This window comes from Sander vitreus, chromosome 4 (genome assembly GCF_031162955.1).
Source record: "Sander vitreus isolate 19-12246 chromosome 4, sanVit1, whole genome shotgun sequence".
Lineage (NCBI taxonomy): Eukaryota > Metazoa > Chordata > Actinopteri > Perciformes > Percidae > Sander > Sander vitreus.
Window position 1 is genome coordinate 6,823,383 of NC_135858.1, and position 24,601 is coordinate 6,847,983.

Consider the following 24,601-nt stretch of genomic DNA (forward strand, 5'->3'; position numbering starts at 1 on the left):
TTAGGAGCTCCACACAGTCTGACGAGAAAGCGGCAACCTCCATACCCAGTGAAAGTCACCATTTCTCGGTTACTGGACGGCTCCGCGGAGCTCCGGAGCTGCAAGCTAGGCTACGTGTCCCATTCAATCCTATGGGAAAAGATCGTTGCTACACTTTCGGCATAACTTTTGTATAGTTACAGTTTGAATTTCGTCACGCCACTTACATAACATGTACCCCAAGGTCTTATAAAACTAACAATGGTGTCCGATTTGAATTTAATGAATTTTTGTGAACATTAGGGGTTTCGTTAGCTGCTACTGGCCCTCCAATCCTATGTGTACAGATCGCGGCTAGTTAGCTTCACGTTCGGCATAATTAAAGTCTATTTACAGTTTGAATTTCGTCACGCCACTTACATAACATCTACCCCAAGGTCTTATAAAGCTAACAATGGTGTCCGATTTCAATTTAATGCATTTTTGTGAACATTAGGGGTTTCGTTAGCAGCTACTGTCCCTTCAATCCTATGAATCGCGGCTAGCTGCAGGCCCTGGAGCTCCATCAGTGCCTCGGCATTTTGTAGTCCAGTAACCCAGAACTGGTGACTTTGCGCGGGTATGGAGCGCCGCGGGCTTCCCTTCGTGACGGAGATCCAGCTAGCTCACAGCGAGCCGGAGTCTATGAAGTAGGACACGCCGGGCGGCGAGGCAGCACCGGCTGCTGTCACGTAGCCTGCTGAGCTCCTGCTGAACTGCGACAAAATTTGCAATTAGCCATCAATTTTTGTAAAACGGCCCATATTTGACCTCTACAAAAAAAAATCTCAGAAGTGAATTTAGTAATTCAATAGCAGACCTCTGGAGATCTGCATCACCTAGCTAGATTCAGAAGACTAAGCTGACCTCAGGTCAGTGGTGTAGCCTATGCAAATGTTGGGGCGTGACAAAGACTAGGAGTTGGGATGCTTACGTCAGCTTCCAGCTTTGTTGAGATTCGCCCGTTTTCAGCGGCAGTTTCAAAATGTGAGATTTGCAGAGGATAGGGGTATAAATGGGATTTTGAGCTTCTATGTATGTCCTATTTACCCCCCGAACTGTCGTTATTCAACTATGACAAGGTAAAATCGGTTTTGCATTCTATCACCCCTTTAACGAAGGGATGTTAAGTATAGCCTGCTGCTAATGCAACACTGTAGTGAAGTGGGAACATTCTCATGTAATGTAAAATGCTGAACATGATTATTGGAACTTTATACTCTGTAAAAAAAATAAAAAACATCCTCACCATTTGTCTTTGCACATGGGGAAAACATGCTGTGCTTAATAGATAATTTATTGGTTATATATCGACCCAATGAAAGAGGACTGTCACAGCCACTGACAGATGACATCAATGGCAGAGTGCATATTAGCCAATGAATGGTGGTGTGGTGTGACACAGGATGCCCTTAGGGTCGACCAATTAGCTGCTGACAGGAAGAGAGATGTATGGCTGCCTGAGGGTCTGGCTGAGGCGAGGAGTAAGACGTGGGAGAGTGGACTGAGAGAAAAAGTGCTGGTGCTAAGCATGGGAGAGGTTGAAGGTTTAGCGTTGGCCTCGCTACACAGATGGTTGAGAAGCGTAGAGACTACTGAGCAGCATATTTATTAGTTTTTCACCGCCAAATGATCCTTGCACTGACATGAATGTTTGGTATCATTAACAAGTAATAAGAGAAATGTACTTTTCAATATGATCTAATACTGTATTCAGGATTTGGTATGTGTATCTGTGCTATGTTGAAGAAAAATATATACAGAAAATAATTCAGCCAATATAGCACTTTTTAAAACACAGTTACAAAGTGCTTTACACACAAAGTATAAATGCATGAAGTTAAAATACATTACAATGAAAACACAGCTCTGAATTGTGTTTTTGTGTGGAAGCCAGACAGACTTATGAATGTGTGCAATACTGGCCCTTTATTCTTCCTATACGACAAACTGGGAGGAACAAGAAGAGAAACACAGTTATTTATACAAGCTACAGACACTGGAGAACCAACATGAAGCCTTGGTCGACAAAAAGAATACACAGTCGTGCTTAAGTGAGCCACTAGCAATGCTTACCTGAAAATTCAAACTGACAGAGCCAGCGGCAAACAAACTAGCTGCTGGAGTAACTTAAGGCCCTGACACACCAAGCCGACCGAATGTCGGCCTAGTTTGTGCGGTGTGTCCCGCACTGTCGCCAAGTGTCGGCCTTCGTCAGCCTTTTTTCGGCGACTGTCGGCCGTCGGCCCTACAGCCTATTCATCTGATTGGCTGTTCAGCTTGAAAACTAGAGTGAGGAAAACAAACAAACTAGAGGCACACACTATGCTCCTTTCATTGTTCATCTCATCGGATTAATCCAATACACATGTAAGAGCTGTCAAAACTGGTCAAAAATTATGTTTGAATGTTTCTTCTAAAAACCACAGAGGTTCGAACGATTGGAATAACTATTTTTGCACATTATGTCCATAAGATGGCAAACGTTCAACAAGATATACATAACTACTTGTGTAGGCATATTTATTCCAATAATAACATGTCTTTTAACGTGCTCATATTATGCTCATTTTCAGGTTCACAATTGTATTTAGAGGTTGTACCAGAATAGGTTTACATGGTTTAATAAAAAAAAAAAAAAACACCATGTTTTTGTTGTACTACACATTGCTGCAACTCCTCTTTTCACCCTGTATGTTGAGCTCTCTGTTTTAGCTACTACTACTGTCCCAAATTTGTTGGCAGTCGCACACATTAGCTAGGTAAGGACTACTAGCCAGTCAGAAGCAGAGTATGAGGGCGTTCCATGCTAGCAGCTAGGCGAGCATTATAACGTGTGTGTTACAACACAGGAAGTAAAGGCTGGACTACAATAGAGCAGTTTGGAGCAGTTGGTGGAGTGTTTTCTGTTGGCTGTCCCTCTGGGGTGGACTTTGGGCTTTTTCACTTTGTAAACCTATAACGTGCACAAAAAAGATATATAACACGATAAAGGAAAGGGAAAAAGCCAAAAAGCATAATATGGGCACTTTAAAAGATCTCTACATACCTACACATTACAAAATAATCTAACGTTAATAAACTCATATCCTATACTGAGATATTTAATATAAAGAATTACGGTCTTTATATTAAATATCTCAGTATAGGATATTAGTTTAGACATCTCTCTCTGTGCCCTCTGCACTGCTAAACATTTAGCCCCCCAACCGGCCAGCCTCTAAATTAGTTAATAGTAACAACTTAATGTTTAATTCCACGCTTTTGTCACATCATAGGAAAGAACATTGCTATCGCCAGGTGAGCGACATGTTTGTTTGGCTAATTTTTGGTAACCAGTGTATGATGAAGGCATGTTGGGTTGATGAACTTAGCAAGCTAACGAGCCAGCAGCGGGCCATTCGGTCGCCCCGCTTCCACTGTAGGGAGACTTCTTTGCCGACTTTAGGCGACTAGTCCTCGGCCGTCGGCTTGGTGTGTCAGGGCCTTTAGCCCAAATGGACCACACAGCTCTGATAAACAGAACCAACCCATTATGGTGTAGTTAACTTTACCACAGGCTGCATATTTCTGTCAGATTCCATTGTGGACAGCAGCACAAAGGAATTCTGACAAAACAAAGAGCTTTTTCAAAGATAAACTGTTAAGACACAATCAGTAATTAGAGAAACAAGAGAGCACTTGACTACTAAGTAAGTGAGTGTGTAACCAACCCATGTTTGTATACAGCCAACAATGTAAAGGAATCTAATTTGTTGAGCTTAAATAGCTGCTAACATGTTGGCATAGGTTATCTGCTAATGTCAGCCAGTTGGTCTGACTCTAGCCAGTCACACAAAAATGTCACTGTAGTTCAGTTCTTTTGTGTTTTAACTGTACATGCAAAATTGTACAAAAATGTGTTTGTCAGGCAAAACATTTGCCTGCATCGTGCCAGGGCAGCAATTGCAATAAATACTATGTACTTTATCAATAGTTAAAAGCAGCCAAAAGCTGGCCAGAAACAGAAAGCGTTGTATGTATTTGTCCAGGTATTTTTTCCAGGTAACATTTAAAACGTAAGTTAAATAACCTCATTAATGACGTGAGAGTTCCTTTCAAAGGAAAGAGCGCAAACTAGAGTAAAGAGGGCAGGAAGGGCCAGAATAAGGCTGCTTGCTTTGACATCTCCTGCATGGCACACACACACACACACACACACACACACACACACACACACACACACACACACACACACACACACACACACACACACACACACACACACACACACACACACACACACACACACACACACACGCACAACAGAGTTCTCTGGGAGCAGTGCCCACAGCAATAAAACACAGACCAAAGTCATTCCAGCCAACCAATCGCTGCCTGCCGGCCAACTGAAATGTTTCTCACTAACAGAAACACATCTTATCAGTTAGGAATCAGATAAGAACAGCAGAAGCACAGCTGGAAATAACAGAATCTCCATACTGAGAGAAGTGTATACTGGCAGTGACGCAGCCACTTTGAAACCACACACACACACACACACACACACACACACACACACACACACACACACACACACAGATAGAGGAGTTATTCAAACAAAACCTTGCATGGACATTATCAATCGGTTACAGGTTGCTTCTCATCAAGTTAGATTATCTTTTTTCCGTTAAGAAGTAACACATTCCTTGCACTAGGGATGGAACGGTACATGTATTTCATATTGAACCGAAACGGTACAGGCGTCACGGTTTGGTGCATGAATTTACACGTAGAATACACGGTATAAAAATAAATAAAACTTGCGTGCAAATTAATTAATGTAATGCGGAACTAATGTATTGCGGAACTACGTTTAGATACGCGGGTTCTTTAGGGACACCTAATCTGTAGCCCCGCCTTAGCTCTGAAGCTGTTTGGCGCGCTGCCTATGTAGCCGATCTCTGCCTATGTATGCAGTTTTAGTGAGTCAGAGATAGCAGCACTAAGGATGAGTATGGCGAGTGGTGGAGACCCACAAGAGTTAGAGGACCAGTCAGTGTAGTACAGGCGAGAGAGTGGTGGATAAGACTAAGCTGTTATAGATTAGTGGTATTTTTCCAGCGTCGCAGCTCCGAACCGTAACGTTAGTTGGGACAGACGCCTTGTTTCTTTAGGCTAATTATATTAGCTTTAGCCAGGCAGGGAGCAGCTTTCTGCGGTGAAAAATGGCCGGGAGACGTCGTGAGAAAGTTGCATTAATCAGGTAATTTAGGTTGTCTTTGCAGAGAACAGAGATGCTGTATTTTCTGTTTTATAGCTGATTGTCTTATTTTGTTTACAAGTTACAGATGGAGTCTGGAGATGATTTGGGGTACTTATTGTTTACATCTTACTTTACACACTTCAGGCTGTTGCAGCTAGCTCAGGGGAGAGACTGTATGACACTAGGTGGTACAGCCTGAGACATCAGTGTTTTCCACACATAGACTAATGTGTGGCGGTGTGCGTCACTATCAACACATTTATTTATTTATTTTTTTAAAACGCTATTTAAAACACGTTCTTCTGCATTTCCTTTCCCTGCTCTCCTCCGTCTCTCTGTCACTTGTGTCTCGCTCACATACACAGCTCCTCCCACCGTGCGGTGTTTGGTGTTTTTAGCCCCCAATGTCGCCTTCCAGGCAACACGGCAATGGTTATGTCAAAGAAGTTATGTTAGTGTTAAGGTGAGGGTTAGCTGCCTGTAAGGCGACATTGGAGGCTGAAAACACCATTGAGCCCACGTTGCACAGAGAGTCTATCTCCATAAAGGAGAGAAGACGGCTGGCGAAATTCACAAGTTCACTAAAGGTTGGTATCTATCTCGTGAACACCTTTACGCCATCACACATTCACAATCACCGACCCGACTCTTAGCAAACAAGCGATTGCTTTAGAAAGTTAACTAGTCGCAAGTTTGCGGTAAAATGCAGTTGGGTTGTCGAGGTCAAAACACTATATAGCAGCTGTGAATCAAATAAACGTATAATAAATAATGTTATGTCATTTTTTACCGGTTTAGTTTGAAGTAAATGCATCCTCTGTGGACCTTTAAATCCTAACCATATTTCTTAGCAGTCCATCCAATATTTTGAGATATTATCTCAAAACCAATACGGTTAACCTCAGGGTGACACTAGATGAAAAGTCAGGGGCTCACCAAAGTCAGTAGGATGCATCCTCTGGGGACCCTGAATACCTGTACGTATTTCATGCCAATTCATCCAAATGTTATTGAGATATTTCAGTCTGGACTAAAGTGGTGGAACGATTGATGGTTACCATTCCTCGGGCTAATAAGTTTGTATAGATGTGCTGGAGAGAAGTAGTTAACTAAAAAGGGCCTTTTACAAGAAGAAAGCTTCCTTGTTTGGTAAAGACCTCATCGTTGGCACCAAACATGTACAAAAAAATCTGAATTCTGTTATTAATCTGACATTGGTTTGAATTACTATTGTGGTATATCAAGCACAAATATTAAACCATGTAATCCCCTTGGCTCACATTAACAGCAGCTCCAGCTCGGACTGCCGTGAATGTGTGAATTATGAATTGGTTTGAACTCCTAACCTCTGCTGGGGTTGAGTGAGGTGAACGCTCGTGGTGCGAGTGACACTTTATATTTCTTTTTTTCCATTAGACATTAAGCAGTGACATCACAGCATGACCCTTGACATTCAGGTGGTCTGTTCCAGAGGCTTTTGGGTTGTAAGAACTTCTGCTAGCACGATGATGGTTGTGATAGAGGAAAAGGGGACAGACATTCGCCTGGCTGGGTGGGGGGAGCAGGTGCTGCTTCTGGAGAGCCTCATATGACTGTCTGGGGAAAAAGGGCACTTATGCAACAGGAAACCTTGCAAACTACGAAACAGCCCTACAAATTGTAATGCAATTTAAAACATGCACATTATATATTCCAAAAGCCAATTTAATTCACAGGCCATATCACACACAGGTTTTGGAAGGGAGGGGGGGAGAAAAAGAGAGGGAGAAGGATGTGCATCGTTGCTTCTACAAAAGTGGTGCTGTAATTACCGAGTGCTTCCGCGTGTCTGGCTATTGCACAACACTGATTCATCCTCCTTCCACTCCCTTAACTCTCACTCTCTGCGGTCAGGATAAAGTGAAAATAAGACGTTACCGTTATTTAGAGTGGATCTGATTAAAGGTTTAACTCGTGTAAATGTTCCTTACAGTGACATTATAATAGGCAGATTGACTGAGATGGGATTACAGTATTTAGGCAGTTAAGTTATTATGTCACTTTAATGGCTTCTACACTCAAGTGGAACAGGTGTTCAATTCAAACAAAATCTACATTGCAAGAATTGCTGTCAGGGGAATAATGCATCACATATTTCCTTCCACATGACATCCAAACCACTGCTGTCCCTTTTCCCTGGGTTCCAGCCCTACTACCCCCCCCTCCATTACATATCCTCCAACCCCCCACGCTCAGTCCCTTGCCAGGCCGTCAGGGCTGTGTGTTATTGGAAACACATGTGAAAGTAAAGTTGTGGGAAGCAAACATAGCCCCGAGACCTGGAGAGACACACTGACTAACATGGCCACTGTGGTCATATCCAGAGCACTCATACATACAGTAGAGGGGATAGGCATAAAAACAACTATAGCTGTCAAAAACAACTCTCTTTTTTTTCCTGGAAAAAATGTTTTGTCTGGCAATAGGTATTGGTAATACGTCTCCACACAGAAACGCAGAAATGCACGAATTATAGCCACAGTGATGGATTTTGAATGGATTGAAGAGCTCAATGGGGACAAATGTACTTAACATAAGCCTGTGATCCATGGCTCTTAGTGGCACAGACTTCCAATGCATCATCCTCAACAGGGAACTGCAGAAAGCCCTGCACTGTCCTCCGGCCAAGTCTGCACTGAGCAGAAAGCACAAGTGGGGGTCTGACAGCATGGCAGCAAACTCCTTAAATACATCCGACTGTAGAAGTCATTAATAAGACCACGTGTTGATTTTAGGAAGGTTCCTAAGGTTTAGTTAGATTTGCAGCAAAAAACACCGTGCCAATGTCCACCCCAGGGGGACTGGATGCATGAGGGGGATGTAATACAGGTGCATGGGCCAGCATGGATGTACGATGAGGCACAGAAGAAAGTGAAGATACAATTGTATTCACACAACTACGCTAATGCGAACAACAGGTGTAGCCTGGCCACTAAGAACAGAAGCCCATTCCATCCATCATCCAGAGTGACGGTGGGAGTAAACCATTAATCCCGCTGTGATGTCTGTGGTAAAGTGATAGAGATCATCCAGTGACAAAGAGGAATCGTTCTCTGTAGCTTATAAAGGCTATTACTCTCCTAACAAGGGTCGGCTCGACCTGCAAACAACTCAAACAAGGGTTCAAAAATGATATTCCAGCAGGTAGACAGATAGGGATTCATCAAAGAAATAAATACTGTTAAAACTCACAATGTGAATAGACACGTCAGGTTGAGACCTCTCTATAGCTGTGTTGTTGGTTGCCTTTGAATTCCTATAAAATAATATTAAACATTAGTAAGAGTATGTATGTATGTATGTGCACTCTGCTAATTCAATTCCAGATACAGACAATACATTCAAAACATCTAGATGGCTGACACTATTCTATTGTTTCTCCTTATCACAGAAGCAGTCACACACCCTTCTATAGGTCAAGCCATGTCAATGGGTCAGATCTACAGAGGTCAACAGGTTTTCTCAGGACTCTTAAGCGACTCATTGATCACAATGTAAACAGATATGGTAACACCAGTAGCTCACTTCCATCTTTGAAACCAATAGAGCCAAACAGCCTTTCTTTGGCAATTGTTCTACTGACTCGCAGAGGCTAATCAATCCTATACTATAACTGTAACAGCAACAAATTGAAAATGGTTCATACAAAGTGCCCAAAATGAAACAAGAAACGGCACAATATAAGTGAACACAGTCATCTCACTGGTAGGCATTATATTTCATTTTCAACCGACAGTTTAACATTTTCCTTGGTTTGGTTTCTCTTTTTTTCCAGTGTGATCTTGTGACATTTTCCATTTCAATTAATCTAGTCTTGTTAACTTTTTTAAGGTGTTGAAGCCATTTAGAAGAGTTGGTTTGCTGTCTGGCTCCGAGAGACTAATGGCAGCTGCTCTGGCGAGGTCCAACTCTAAACACAGAGCAGAAGGAAGCTTCGCTCCTTCACACGGTTACCACAAATCCTTCCTTTACATATGTAGAGGAAAATAAACACTTTTTGCTTCCCCTGCCCTGTCTCTCTTCCCTCTTTCTGCTCTGTCTTAGTCATATGAGGGTGTATAAACATGAGCCTCTGTGGATCAGTGCGCACAGAGACAGGATATGAGAGTGATTCCCCTCACCTCTCCCTTTTGAACCTGCATCACAGACAGTGAGAAGTGGCTCCTTTCCAAAAAAGGGCCATGCGGGGGTCAACTCTGCTTGGCTCTGCTGCATGTCTGTTGATACGGTTTCAACCTCAGCATCCCAGCAGAGGCAGCAAAAACCCCTCACTGCTCTGTATGGACTCATCATAACGCAATCATAACTCAACGTACACACTTCAACAACTGAGCTCTCATTGCTTGTGATTGTGATACACACAAACTGACACAGAGTTCCACCTTTTAAAAGCTGAATCCAGCGTGACTGAAGTTGAGCAAGGGGGTAAACAACAAGGGAAATCAAACACACTGAAGGGGAGGTTCGACTAGAACCCCGAGGGGCAAAAGGACCTAGCTAGGACGAAGAGAATGAGAGTTAGGAATTGTGCCAGGGTTCTGGTGTTGCAACATGACATCTTGACTTAGCGTAAACATACATACGTTAGGGTTGGGCGATGTCACCTAAATTGGGAATTGACGATGTTCACAGCAAAATATGGCAGTTTTTTTACAACTTGACCTACTTTCACTTAGCTAACTACGGTGCAGTAAAGTCAATCAGATGTCCGTGATCTGCGTAACGACAGTACAGTGGGACCTAATATACCATCAATACTGAGATTAAACTACATTCTCAGTTATGTTTGCACTGAATCCCGCATTCAATAAACAGAAACATAACTCTTGCAGCGCACATGAACAGATGCGCAATATTAGCTCGCACATAAAATAGCACCCTCGTGAATTAGCCTACTGTTGCCAACGTACATTCATAAATCCTGTATAACATTGTCCCGTACCTACAGGACATCAGACTTACTTATTGATGCACGCACACAGTAGTGTCCACAAACTTAGTCCAATGAGGGGAGAAAGGAAAGTGTGATAGCGTTCCACATTAACGCTTTTTCTCTCTCGCTCGAGACCGCTGTGTCCAACGTTACTAGCAGGTAGAGCGAGTAGAGCAGCTAGAGGGGAAACTAGTAGCTTCCACTTAAGGGGCCCATCTTGCACCCTGCGCAGCACAGCGCAAAGCCCGACGCAAGTGTCTTTGCTAGTTTAAGACCGATGCACTTGTCAATTTCCTGTCCAGCGCCCGCGACTAGGATTAGTGTGTGTGTCTGACAGGGTGGGGCGCGTGGCATCACGATGGTGGCTCTCCATCGTGATGTCGGCCAGCCATCACGATGGACGATGATATCGTCCATCGGCACAACCCTAACATACATACACACTTTCTTAAGCCAAGTGGCGTGTTATCTGTACGCATTTTGAGCTATCCGCATGTATGTCTACGCTGTATACAGCGGACGTAAACATACACGCCACTTGCCGTGTTATCGCGTAAACATACACGCCACTTTCTCCTGGGTGAAAGTCCTGTGTTTGACCCATCCACCCATCCGTCCAACCTCCCTACGCGGATTTTCGCCCTTTCATACTACTTGTTACAGCGTAAATTCACACGCAATCACAAGGTAATGTAAGTCAATGGAGGCCAAACGTCATTGATAAACACGCTAAAAAGCGAGTATGCGTCTTTATTATATAAACAAATTGGCGTGTCATACATACGCTAATTCGTTCTTCATGAGATCAGTCTGGGTGTTCGCTGAAATGATTAGTTTCAACAGAAATTAAAAGGCAGCTATTTCGCTATTTTTCAAGCTAGAATATGCTAATAGTAGGGCTGCAAAATTAATCAAATTTTAATCACGATTTAGACTTCCCAGATCAAATTCACGTGATCGAGCGATATTTAAAATGCTTCATTCCATTCATAGAACGCTCTGTATCAAAGTTTTTTTTTTTCCAAAGCTCCGTAAACCACTCTCTGATCACGTGCCTCCATGAGCCAATCAGAGTTGTTGCCTGTACCGTGCAGCTTAGTTTAGATGTTGACAGTCACAGAGGACAGAGTAACGTGAGGAAAATTCCATAACAGATGGCAGTCGGTTATAAATTGTCCCGAGGTTTACCAGTTTACCAGTAAACACAACATTTTGTCCCGTCTGTGTTGTTTTTCAGACAACAGCAGTGGCCAGTGCTAGTTTTTAGTCTTTTAGCTCATAGCTTTAGCGGCAGACTGTTGTACGTCCCGCTGTCGAAATCCTACAGTGAAATACAGTCACACTACACCGTTTAGCTGTCAGCATTTTAGCCGTGTTTAATCCAGTTACTACCGTAGTTAACGGTAGGCTAACGTTAGCTGCTGTGTAACGTGTTATTAGTGTTTACTAGCGTGACATGCAGCGATGTTTCTGTTGCCTGTAACGTCTGTTTTGGAGCATCAGAGCGCAACGCAGACATTTAAGTGGGACCGTAATCCGTGTTGCTATTTCGTCCGGTAGATACTGGGCATAAGGGATTTTAACATGCGCCGTTAACGTGAACAGGAAATTGTGTTGCCTGTATCTTTTCACGGCAAACGCGCATGTTTGGAAAGCGGTCACACAACAGCTGAAATGGCATACTCCTTCATAGTATCCTTCAACAAAGGAGGAATGTAGCACCATATGGATGTGAAAGCAGTTATAATTAGCCTATGTGACAATAACATTTGTTTTGGTTAAAATCAACAAATAATCGTGATAATTAATCATGATCTCAATATTGATCAAAATAATCGTGATTATCATTTTGGCCATAATCGTGCAGCCCTAGCTAATAGCCAAATATGTTATTGCTTCCAGCTTTACAAATGTGAAGACTAGTTTTCTTTGTGTTCACATTATGGAGAACTGAATATCTTTGGGTTTTGGATTGTTAATCTGCCAAAACACAACATTTTAAAAACATCCCCTTGGGTTTAGTGAATTGTGGTTGACTATTTTGACAGATTGTCAACAGATATTGAAAATAATAGTTAGTTGCAGCCCTAATTATTGACAGCATATTAATCAGCATCTACTTTGATAATCCTTAATGTCATTTTTGTAACCCTCTGGGGTCTGAGAGTAAATTCAGACACAAAGATGATTTTAGCATACTACATGCCAAACATTCAATGGTTACAGCTACTAGTAAGTAGTGAATATTTGCTGGTAAATACAATATATTTCGGTTTGGCCTGTTGGTCTGGCAATACAAACAGTTTGTAAATGTCAACTTGGGCTTTCAAAAGTTGTGATGGACATTTTATTTTTTACATTTTATGGATCAAATGATGAATTAATCAATCAAGAAAACAATTTACAGATTAATTAGAGTTCCAGATTCTGACAAAGAACACTGAAGCTGGTCTGGAGGCCTGTGGTGGTCCAACGCCAAAACACTTTAAGTTGGTTTTCCTTAAATTTGTCAACCACCCATCTGTAGCTCAAAGTCAGCCCTAGACAAACTTGAAACAGATCACTACATTTTAAAATCAGTTATAAAACAGGACATGACTGCAGAAATCCCAAAGTTGGATGTAATTTGGCCTGTTGGTAAAAATACAATTCAGTCTTTCATTACAGCCAAACCCCCTGATGGAGGGAGCAGAGAAGGGATCAGCCAGGGATTGAAGAGGAGAGGGATAAGGAGGAAGAGGAAGCAGCGATGTAGTGGGGAGGAGCGTGGATGGAGAGGTGTTTCATAAGCCCTACCGCCAAATCTTGTACCTCGGATTGCCAGGTCCCAGCTGTTAGGGTGGAGAAACTTTAAGACTGATTCATATGCTAGCTAAGGAAAAATATATAGCAGACCGGTAAAGGGAAAACCAGAAACACATTTTTCATCAGTACTGTTCAGTCTCATTCAGCTAGCTTAATTACCTTCCTTGTCCGTGTGCTTACCCATTGAAATAAGTGAAAATGGATTTAGATAAAGTGGCTTTCAGCGTGAGTAGGTGAAAGAGAACAAGTATGAGAAATATATGTAGCGTGGCCGTATGCTATAGTCAATCAGATGATGTTCCAGGCTCTTCAGTCGACTGTGTCAGACACTGTCAGCTTTACTTACACCTTTCCCTCCACAGCCCCCACACCATCACATTACTAAATTACTATCTAATAACCCATCTCAGGCTCATTACTCAAACTCAAATTGGAGCAGTTCAGATCAAATCCAAGATCACCTCACAGCACTTTAGATCAGAAATATACAGGGCTCACCATTAAAAAAAGCCATCATTTTCAGTGCAGTGACTGCTACTCATAAATGTCATAAAGCTGGATTGGTGTAATGGGGGGGCAGAGAGACAGGAAGAAAGAGGGGGAGAAGCACAGAAGGAGAGGGGATTGGAGTGAAATTAGAGAAAATCCGGCACAAACATCTAAAGCAGTGGTAATCTTAGCATGCCATCTAGTGGTAAAAGGTGATATCATTCAAAAGGAGAAACTTGGGGTGTCCTGTTAGAGTTTGGAATGCGGGATCCTGTCAAAATGACATACATCACCAGATGATTAATTACAAGTAGGGTCTGAATAAATTGTATTGTCATAAAATGCAAACAAATTAACACCCAGACCACATGAACAGCTTATATCTGGGACTTTAAGCAAGTGTACTCTTACTTCAAATCTAGAACAAAGTCTTGCTGATGTTCATTAATAAGCCTGCGTTTTTTCAGAGTTGAATAGTCATTTTTCACAGAACAATTGCATTCACCCCAATCTGAATCTCATTGATTTCATGCTCTATTCAGCTGGAACCCAAAAGGTGCAGACACAGCAGACAATTTGACATGCTCTTTTAAGGAGAGGGCAGACCACAGTAAAGATTAATGTGGTGCGAAAGAAAAAGGAATCTAATGTCTATTAGTCAAAAGTCCAGACATGATGTTTAAATAAAACTTAGAGCATTGTTAGAGCGTGATGTGTAAAACCCACTATAACTGTTTAAAACTTCTGGTTCTGGTAGATATGATGATCTGGATGTGGGTTGGTGCTACAATGTGAACTGGATCACTAAATCAGTCCCGCCTCCGCTCCACCTTTCAAGTCCAGGCCAGCCTACCCACCGTGGTCGATCCTCACACATCCTGCAGTAATCTGATATCATGCCCATCAGAAATTCCTTCTGAACCCAAATGAATATATAGCCCAGAGAGGACCCCAATTAGTGTGCCAGTGAGGGGGGGAGGCGCCACGCCATACCACATAAACAAACTTATCTTGACAGGGTCGCTTGTCCAAAGGAGGGAGATAGGCGGATAGCGAAGGAGGCCGAGAGAAAATGAATTACCTTCCTGACACACGTCAAAGCCAATCACCGCGGAGCATCCCTTGCCTTTCCCACACCCCAAATCTCTGCCGCCACCGTTGCATTTCATCTGCCAGTGTTAGTATGCACACAGGCCGTGCGCCAGCCTCCAAATGTATTCATTTATTCAGAGCCCCTCGGAGAAATCACAGTGTCTTGTTGTCCTTTTTTTCCCCGGCTGTCCAGATGGAATTTGCGTGAATAACATCAGTTTAGTGAGGCAGAAAATAAGTACAGGCTAGCACAGCGGAGGGGACTAGATTACACCCTCACCCCCCTCCCCAAAAAAAGGATGGAAAGACAAGTGTCACCTTCATATACTTCTTTCTCTTCTCATTTTCTTCTTCCAGTTCTATTGAAACTTATCAGGTGGGGGGTGGAGCTAAAATTGAGATACAGCTTTGGCTACAGTTACTTTGTTTAATCATGCACTGCAGGTGCAATTAAACAGAAGATCATGAATCAAAGAACTAGAGAGGCTTTTTCATTACAAAAAGGTGAGTGGCCATCCAGGGAGCGCAGCCCAATGCTCATTTATCCGTGTTTTGTTTTGCATTTATAACGCAACTAATTGCATTAATTAATTAGATGCACTTCTAATAGGAGGAAGAGCATCTTGCCATAGTAATTGAATGAGATGAAAAAAAACTGTAAATCAATATTTCCAACTTCAACAAAGCCCGAGAGAAATTAAAATGTCTTCAGTCAGAAGAGTGGAAAGCCTCAATATTCACTCAGCCTATCAAAAAGAATTCACTACACAGCCTTCAAGGAGATTGGTAATTGTCTTCAGTATAAACCCTTGAAATAGCTTTCAATAGAATCTGTAAGATGTACTTTGCAATTGCCTGAAACTTTACCAAAGACAGACATACAAGTGTGTGATCTGCTATAGAACCGGTGTTATTGGTTGTCATTTTGGTTGTGATTACTAGCACTGGTGGACGGCAGACAGACCAACTAAAATAAAAGCATGAAAGTGAGAGAGAAAAACGTATCCTACCTCTCTGAGAACCGTACTCCTGTATCCTCTGTACAAGCCCCGGACACCCTGCTCAGAGATAACAGAACACAACACACATTTATTACAAGCACAGACATTTGAATTCCACCTTATTGTAACTTAGTTCTTATTCTATTATTATTTGAGTCATTAAAGTATGTGCTGAGAGCTGGGCTAGGATTAAAGTGTCGTTTTGCTTCAACCACTTGTTGAAATTGTCTAAAAGCCTCTATTATTACTGATAGGAATGGTGGCCAAAACCACAGGGGAAAAAAGTTATAATAAACCAGAGTTATTTTTCAAGAAAGTGCCTTTGATTGCTGCGTACCTCTTCTCTGAGTGTAGCCAGCAGTATTTGGTAGGTGGTGGATGAGGGTGAAGCCTGGGTCCTCTGTTTGACCACCTCTGTGGGCACCCGGATTAGACATGCCACCTACAAGATGGAAAGAGCATGGGTAACCAGATACTGTCCAATGGTGTTGCCTGAATAGATACAATCTCAATCTACAGTACTGTATTCCCTTCTTAAGGGCCTTTTATATCCATATTGTGCTTAACATGATACTAGCCTGTATTTCTTTCTACGTGGCAGGTGGCCATTATATGGCACGGCCTGAAGAGAGCAATTACGTCGACCTAGCAGGCTAAAGAGAGCTTTAGTTAGCGTCCAATTGGGCCAGTTAACAAAACAGTACACACAGCAGACATGACACTTTGGCAACAGGGCAACAGGTAAAAAGGTCATCAGGCTTACGGTGTCCAAAGAACTGCTTCCATCAAACACACTCTGAGATCCAGACACACACATGCACACCTCAGTAACCACACTCCCCGCTACAAGTTCCAACCCCATCCACCATATGTCAACAAAAATATGGACTACCAACAGATAGTGAAGATAGACATGAATAGTTATGCTTCATAACTCCCACTGCCCTAAAGGCAGGCATGCAGGCAGGCAGGCACAGCTGCCCACCTGGCGACTTGATTTCCCATTTATCCTGCATCAGAGCGGAAATACCGGCTAACTGCAAGCAATCTTACAGAGCGATTGGTGAGCCGCCCCCTTGCTGTGACTCCCCTTGGTCATACAGATGCCAGTCTGCCAGTGCCACCTTCGCCACGGCAGCGTGGTGTAGAGAGAGGAGCAAAGAGAAAGAGTGAAGCAGGCACTGCAATAAAGATACAATGCACAGCTTTCCTGTTTTGCTTCTTCTCCATACAGCTATCCATACTGATTTAGCTTTTGGGCCCCATCAGAATTTTTAGAGGTGATGGCCCTAGGGGATAAGGCTCTATTGCCGTACTCTGCGAGGGGGAGAAGGCTAACCCGACAGCTGTTAGAGGGCTCACGTCTGTCTGTCTGTCTGTCTGTCAGCCACTCGTCTCCTCTGCCAGACACCAAGGACACCTTATGTGCAAGAACGTGAATATATGTGGAGCACAAAAGGAGAAGGGATAAGGCAGCAGTCCTGGAAGATAAATGAAATCACAGACTGAGCTGAAGAAGACTTTACAGACACAACATGCACATCTGTACATGCACAGCTCTGGCTCTCTATCTATAAATATCCTGTTCACTATTGGTTATTATTTGGTTCATTTCTCATCTTTGTTTTGCCCTTCACTGTATCACAAGAACTGGCTTTTGCTGCAGGCAAATGCCAGTTATTCCTCTTTTCAATACACAATGAGCATATAAATCTCATTCTCTGTACATATGAGCAAAAACAAAAGATTTAAATGAGTGTGAATTCAGGGCAACTCTTATTGCTATTTCAGGTGAGTATGACCATAGTCTAGCTGCAACCTAACCATGGTGCAACAGTACCACCAAGTGGCTAAACGTTAACCTGCATCACCTCCCTGTGATAACTAAACTGGCTGCATCCATCTCAGAGATCTCATTTGCCCTCCCTTTGGTCAAGTTACTATTTATAATACGTTGTACATCATGTTTTCACCAAACCAATTCTCCAAAGGACCAGTATAAGGCAGCTAAATAGAAAGAAAGTGGCTATGACAAGCAATTACTGAAGTAATTGGATGGGAGGCCTGGAGTTGAGACAGCCTTTCCTCTCCTGTCACTGCAGAGGGGAAGGCAGAATGAGCCAGAGATTATACCAAATAAATTAGGGACATTGTTTATTTGGGAGTAATTTGCACGCCTAGAGGTGGGGAGAATGATGTTGAGTGGATAGAAGATAAAGTGTGCAGGCCGCTGAGGCCATTTCAGATCTCTGAAAACAGCAGAAAATGGGGGAACAATGGTGATGAATCAGGGCATGATAAAAATACGGCTGGGGCTTAAAAGGATAATAGAGCCATATCCTTTGTGGAGATGTAGATGTAGTATGTTGTCACATTTTGAAAGAAAGAACAAACAAAAGAAAGATTTAGGTAGGTGTCCCTCATTACAAGTAAGGCTTGTTACCTCACGCTTAGGGGAGGGCTGTAGGTGGAAGGCTGTCAGGATGACAGACATCTGTTTCTTCACCTACTTTAGTTGCCCTTCATTCAAGTCTTACCTCTGGCATGTAAACTTATTCTAAACCCATTGGCAGTCTTTAAAATTCCAGCTACCATTCATCTTTATTTACAAGCTGTTGGATTCGTCAAGCAGTGTTAATTAGGAGGCTGTCTGCCTGTGATTGGAGCCTTTCCGTTCCCCTTGGCCTGTTGTTAATCCAAATGACAGAGCATGTTTTCAATTTCCAGCACTGGCCGCCAAACAACAAGGTAAGAAGCTGGCGCTCAATCATGGGCGAACCGCAGTAAGGAATGGGAAATTAGCAGAGACTCAAAGCACATTATGGGCATAGCCAGCGAATCAATTCACAGAATGAGTCATTACATTCCTCATCGTCCCCTCCTTTGCTACATCCCTCTTTTACCGCTCATGGCCATCTGGTCACAGTAGTCAGTCAATCAGGAACAGGATTACCATTTGGCACCATAAAGATACAACAGGTAAGAAAAACAAACAGACAACAACTTAACAACTTAAGTGCCTCAATTATTTGGATTCATTTGTCATTAAAAAAATACGGCATTCACCGCTAAAACTTTGCCAAAGAGGAAATGCTGCAGTCAAAACTCAGTAAGGACTGAGAAAAATGTCCTTAACTTTAGCTTAGATTACTTTTAACAATGCCCATACTTATAAACAAAATAACTCCAGCTAATAAATGTGCTAAACAACTTAACCATTACATAACACATCTCTTTCGATCATGATACAATACGTGGAAGTAAACATGCTCTAAAAACACTGCTAACATTTGTTGTTACACCAATCTATAGTGGAAAAATTGTGCCTTCCCACTCCTCAATGTCAAATCAAATACAATTAAGTACAGCCTGTCTAGACCCCACAATTTACATATTTTGCCCTTAAAAGACAGTACAGTATGTACTATCACATGTACCAGTACCAAATTCCCATGACTTTTCTGGATTTTGATCACACACATAGTCTTAGAAACCCATCACAGTACCAAGAAAGACTGAAATACAGGGCGACAAAGAAAGGAAGGAAGGAAGAGATGGAAGGGAAAAAAAAGGTCATGCAGAAAAAGGGAAGAGATGAGGACACTGAGTGTCTCCAACTTTGAAACAACAGCCAATAAATCACAGAGCGTGGCGCTGCTCGAAGGCGATGCATGGATTATTTCTCAGTGCCAAGTTAAGTGGCTGCCAGTTTCTACCCCCAAAACTCCTCCCTCCTGCTCCCTCCTTCTCGCTGTCCCCCCCATCTTGTCATGTCACACTGTATTTTCCAGTACATCCTCCCTCAGACATGTGGTGTTGGTGTTTTGGGGGGGGGGGGGGTTATAGATGCGAGAGAAACCTGCCGCCTGGCCTTGACAAATGAGCTTTCAGGGCGGACGTCGAGCGAATGGGAATGAAGATAAATCTGATCTAATGGCTGGATAACAGCCTGCTAGAGCCTGACAGACGCCATCAGCTTACACATTCTTTATGGGAACGTCCCACCACCACACTCACACAAACACCAGGACGCTTCTGGTGGGGGGAGATTTCTCTCATTGTCTTGACCCTCTCTACTTCTTTCTCTCTACAACTTATGACTGTCCTCCTCTCTGTCCTCCCTGTCTCTGTCTGCCCTACTTCTGCAAGTTAAGCCCGGCGTTAAGTAGGTTCATATAGAAAGGGCATTAGTTATGACATTTGAAGACCACAATCAAACAGCTGTAGTAAATGTCTGCTTTATATCTTTACTATTTAAAAGTACATATTTCCACCACTTGTGATACTGAATCTAATGAGGTACATATTTAGGTCTTACTGTAAAAATGATGATTGCTTTACGTTATAATTGACTGACAAGTATTTCAGATATGGTGATTACCGTGACGATGCTTATTCTTAGTGTTTATGCTTAACCATTCCTCCTCCCCCTTGGATGAACATCTGTTAGACCGACGGCTCGACTATAGCGATACAAATTGCTAACATTTATTTTTGTGCAAGTGTTCTCTTTTCTTTCTTTCTTTCTTTCTTTCAATTCCCATCTCACACTTAATGCAGCATGAATTCTGAGCTACAACTCCCTCTGGTATGATAATGAATACACTTTGACTTATGTCCACATCTAGCAAGTTTGTGCCAAGTCGAGCGCAGCATAGATGAGAGGGAGGCTTGGGGATAGAATTAGCAAAGCAATGAGTCCCATAAAGCGTCAGTTGTAAATGTTGCTGAGTGGAAACAATTTGTAAAACACAACTAAATGGAGTCCTGTGGTAAGGATCATTGGCTGATGAAAGGACAGAATGGGTCAAATAAGGACCAAATAACAACCTGCATCGTCTTCTTCATCTTCCTGTGTGTCAAAGGCTGCCCACACACCCAGCTGCTCGCAGCAAGAGAGAGACAAGCAGGTGGAAGAGCGACAGAGAAACAACAATGAAAACATAAACGTAATGTCTTATACTGGCAGAACAGAACATATAGTGCAGAGTGGAAGATGACACATAATGCCATTGAAAATCTGTTTTGAGTTTGCATTAATGTTGACAGTGAGGTTTGTGTAATTCCAATTTGGACTGAGGTAAGGAGAACTCTGTATGTGTGTGTCTTTGTGCCAGGGTGGCTTTATATAGCCAAATAAGAGAGCTTACTGCACCAAAATATAACAAAACACAACCTTTACGGTCACAAAGTAAATGATAAAGAAGGAGACACAACTAGGGCTGTAACTATCAATTATTTCAGTTTCAAGAATCGTTTAGTCTACAACATGTAAGAAAGTAGTTGTGAAAATGGCTCCCACAATTTTCCAGAAGCCGTGATGACCTCTTCAAATTGTCCACAGTCAGACGGTATTTATTTTACGATGATATAAAAGATAGAAATCCAGAATATTCTGCTGATTCGAGTCATTTGCTATCAATCGACTAATCAATTAATCAACCAATTGTTTCAGCACATGACATGACATAACATAGCACCCACCTGGCCAAAATTCAGTCAAGCTTATGTAAGAACCTCAGCTCAATAACTTTTAGCACAGAATCATATGGCAGCGATTGCATCATAGTGTGGGCGTTTAGGCCTTGCAGGGCAGCGCTAGGGTAGGCCTTTCATGGCTAAGCCTGAAGATTACTCTCTTTGAACAAGACGTATCCAGTTCCCAGAATGCAGTGGGATACCGCCCCTGCGCTGCTCAGCTCCACTCCGAGGATTTGTGCCTTTGATGTGCTTAAATCCAGAACAGCGGGGAAGGGGTTAAAGGGAGCCGCAACCTCAGGCTCACCTTTCACACTCATCTGGACTGTGCCATAGACAAAAAGAGGAAACGGGCACACATCGCTATTAGCTACACTCCTACAGTATATGCAATAACTGCTACATTGATTGTAACAGTCAGAGGATAAAAAAACCACTCTTATTAAATTTGTGCTACTATAAGAGTAACCTCTGTCCTCTTCTTAACACTATGAGACACCAAGACATAGATAAACTCCAGCATAGTGAACACCCTCCCATGTGGAATAATCCTATTTCATAAACATGCAAAACTTGGCTAAATTACATCCATCCAAAAGCAATGAATACTAAAAACCTAGTATTTTGAAGAAAGCCATGGTGGTATAGAAGGGGGGCATGTCTCTTTCCATACCACCCATTCCTCTACCCCCCTTTATGCCAATGTGAATACGCGTGGCCCCCATTCTGTGGTTCACTGCCAGTGATTGGTACAGGATGGACTAAGAATATTGCGATGCTCCTGGTTGGTTTTCAAACCTGAATTTCCCAGACTAAATTGGCAGAGTCTGGGAAAGTGGATGAGTAAATAGACACTAATGGTACCTTATTTACACAGCTAGTGGGGAAAATGCTGGAACAGTCCTGAGGAAGTCCCCTTAACTTACCCAGTTGGACCCTGGGGCCTACAGCCCCGACCCCCCCGCTGCCCCCTTGCATAGTGGTCTGTGAAATTTGAAAGCAATGATGTCAACAGACATGCCGATGGTGTTTATTTGGGACTTACAGTGGTGAGAGAGAAACAAGGAAAGAACAACAACAAGCACATAAAGCAGCTGGCCCACTAAGAATGGAACGACTAAAAATGAATTAGGCCTATACAAATAAACATGACTTGAAAGTGTACTGGCACAGTGAAAAAGGAGTAAAAAAATTAGAGGAGGCAAAAGTAGGGAGAATGAGGGACAGAAAGACTTACTATTTCTCCCAGGGAGGCGGCCAGCATGTGAGTGACAGGTGCCACGTGTGGTGCTGCTAGCACTTCACCAGCACCGAGCAGGGACTTTGTGCATTCATAGGTGACAAAGAAAGCAGCGGCTGAAACCAAGCAGAACCACAGCCATTTAAGGCCCATTAGTCAACCAGCATACAGCAATTAATATCCCTCACTACCACTGACAGGGGAGAAACTGCGGTGTGAGCGTGTGTGTGTGTGTGTGTGTGTGTGTGTGTGTGTGTGTGTGTGTGTGTGTGTGTGTGTGTGTGTGGTCAGCAAAAGTGGCACTCTAACTCATTTTCTCTTTGCTGTGACTTCAGGCAAGAAAACTAAAATGAATGTGTAACAGCTAAAAGAGGCTCTAAACACCTAATCGAGTCAGTTACTTTGTGGATAGATGATCAACACAGTGCAAAGTATGGTCTCAGAATGAACCAACATGAGAAGAACCTTCATATCATATATCCAGCTATCACAATGCGCGTCATACCATTTGGAAAGGAGCCGACAGCAGCAGACGGGACTCCAGCATAGATGCCCCTGAAGCCCCCTGCCTTGTAGAAGCCCTGCTGACTCTGCAGTCTTGTCTTAATGGTGTCGAGGGGAAAGAGGGTCAGATCCACACACATCCCTGCACTGCCCCCTGCCTGGAGAGACAATCGTTTTGTAAGACATAATGCTGCATTACACACTTTATATTTATATTATATATTTAACACCAGTGTAGGAAGAAATATTCAGATCTTTAACTTAAACCTGCATTTTTTTTTTTTTTTGGGGTCAATTGGAAGGTAACGCAACAAGCTGTAAACACAACACTGACATATTATTATCTTATAAAGTTGATATGGCAAACTTGTTATCCGTTGCATATATACACAGCCAGCAGTTATGTAATATTCCCTCTGCCTCTTTAGCTTCTAAATGCTCCACTGTGTTCACCAGCTAGTTGCTAAGATGATCTGTCTGCTGTTTGGTGCTGGGCAGGTAGTGTCCAGTGGGCTCATCTGACTTCGTATCTGCTGCTGCTATAAGCAATGCTGATGATAGCGGTCAGGATGAACCAAAATAGTAAAGACGCAGGTCATACAACCAAAACAATGAGGTGTTTTAGGTACAGTAACAGCATCACAATGAAAATATACAAGTCATTTCAGTTAAATGTACTTAAGTATCAAAAGTTGCCTTATATTGTGTTACGTTATTGGATTAGGAATTAATGTCTAAGATAGATAGAGCGATAGATAAGTAAGTAATGATGACAGATGAGGGCTTCACTCTGCAATACAGATAACCTACCAATGTCTCTGAGCGCAGTAAAATATGAAATAAAATACAATAAACTTCAGTTCAAGTACCTCAAAATTGCACCCATGTGTTCTTGTTCAATTTGTGTTTCTCTGTTCTGTCTATCTCTCATCTGATACTACCTGGCACATATTGTGGAATTTGTACTGTATGTCTGAATGATAAGTGGTGCTAATAAAAAATGTATCTAAAAAAAAAATTGTACCCAAGTACAGTAAATGTATGTACTTATATTTACTTTATATCCCTGTACAACACTATAACAACACTCTTATATCGTACACCCCCCCACACACACACACATTGTACACAGAGGATAGTCTTTTGTTCTTCCTTGTCTCATTATAGTCAAGTCATTGAAGGGACACAATAGGTTCTCATTTTCCAACAGTGAAAGTAGCTGACACACTTATTCTGTTACTTTGTCTCTTTGCGAAACTGATAACATTTTATTGAAATGTATTGAATTATATATATATATATATATATATATATATATATATATATATATATATATATATCACACATATACACATATACACACGTTTTAACACCATGTTTTATGTTTTTTTTTCATAAAACACATTAATTTCATAATTGAAATGTTCTAACAATTCATAAATAAGTTACATAAATTACTGACAAGCTTTCTAATTATACATTACACCTTTTGACAGGCAAACCTATTCTTAAAAGAATTAATTGAAGGGGAACGCACAAATTCTTCTGGAAGCTCGTTCCTTGATTTTACCGCACGGAGTGTGAAAGAATTCTCTCTCTTTTCAGACAGGCAATGTTCTAGGGTAAAGTTTTAAAAGATTCCCTCGTGTCTCATACTTATTGCCCCAAAACTGAAAGATAGGCTCAACCGTTACATCATATATTCCCTGTACAAGCTTATACACCTGAATCATATCACCTCTGTATCTCCTAAATAT

The 24,601-nt window shown here is 42.2% G+C and overlaps 1 protein-coding gene across 1 annotated transcript in view; it reads right to left on the reverse strand.

The window, feature by feature from the left end:
* The window catches only part of slc25a26 (solute carrier family 25 member 26), a 61,813-nt gene that overhangs the window by 36,263 nt on the left and 949 nt on the right, over positions 1-24,601 (reverse strand). Inside the window, exons 2-5 of the mRNA XM_078247920.1 lie at positions 22,846-23,002; positions 22,338-22,456; positions 15,960-16,064; positions 15,632-15,679 (exon numbers count right to left, since the gene is read on the reverse strand). Coding sequence (XP_078104046.1) covers positions 15,632-15,679; positions 15,960-16,064; positions 22,338-22,456; positions 22,846-23,002 — 429 coding nt within the window. The remainder of the gene's footprint in view (positions 1-15,631; positions 15,680-15,959; positions 16,065-22,337; positions 22,457-22,845; positions 23,003-24,601) is intronic.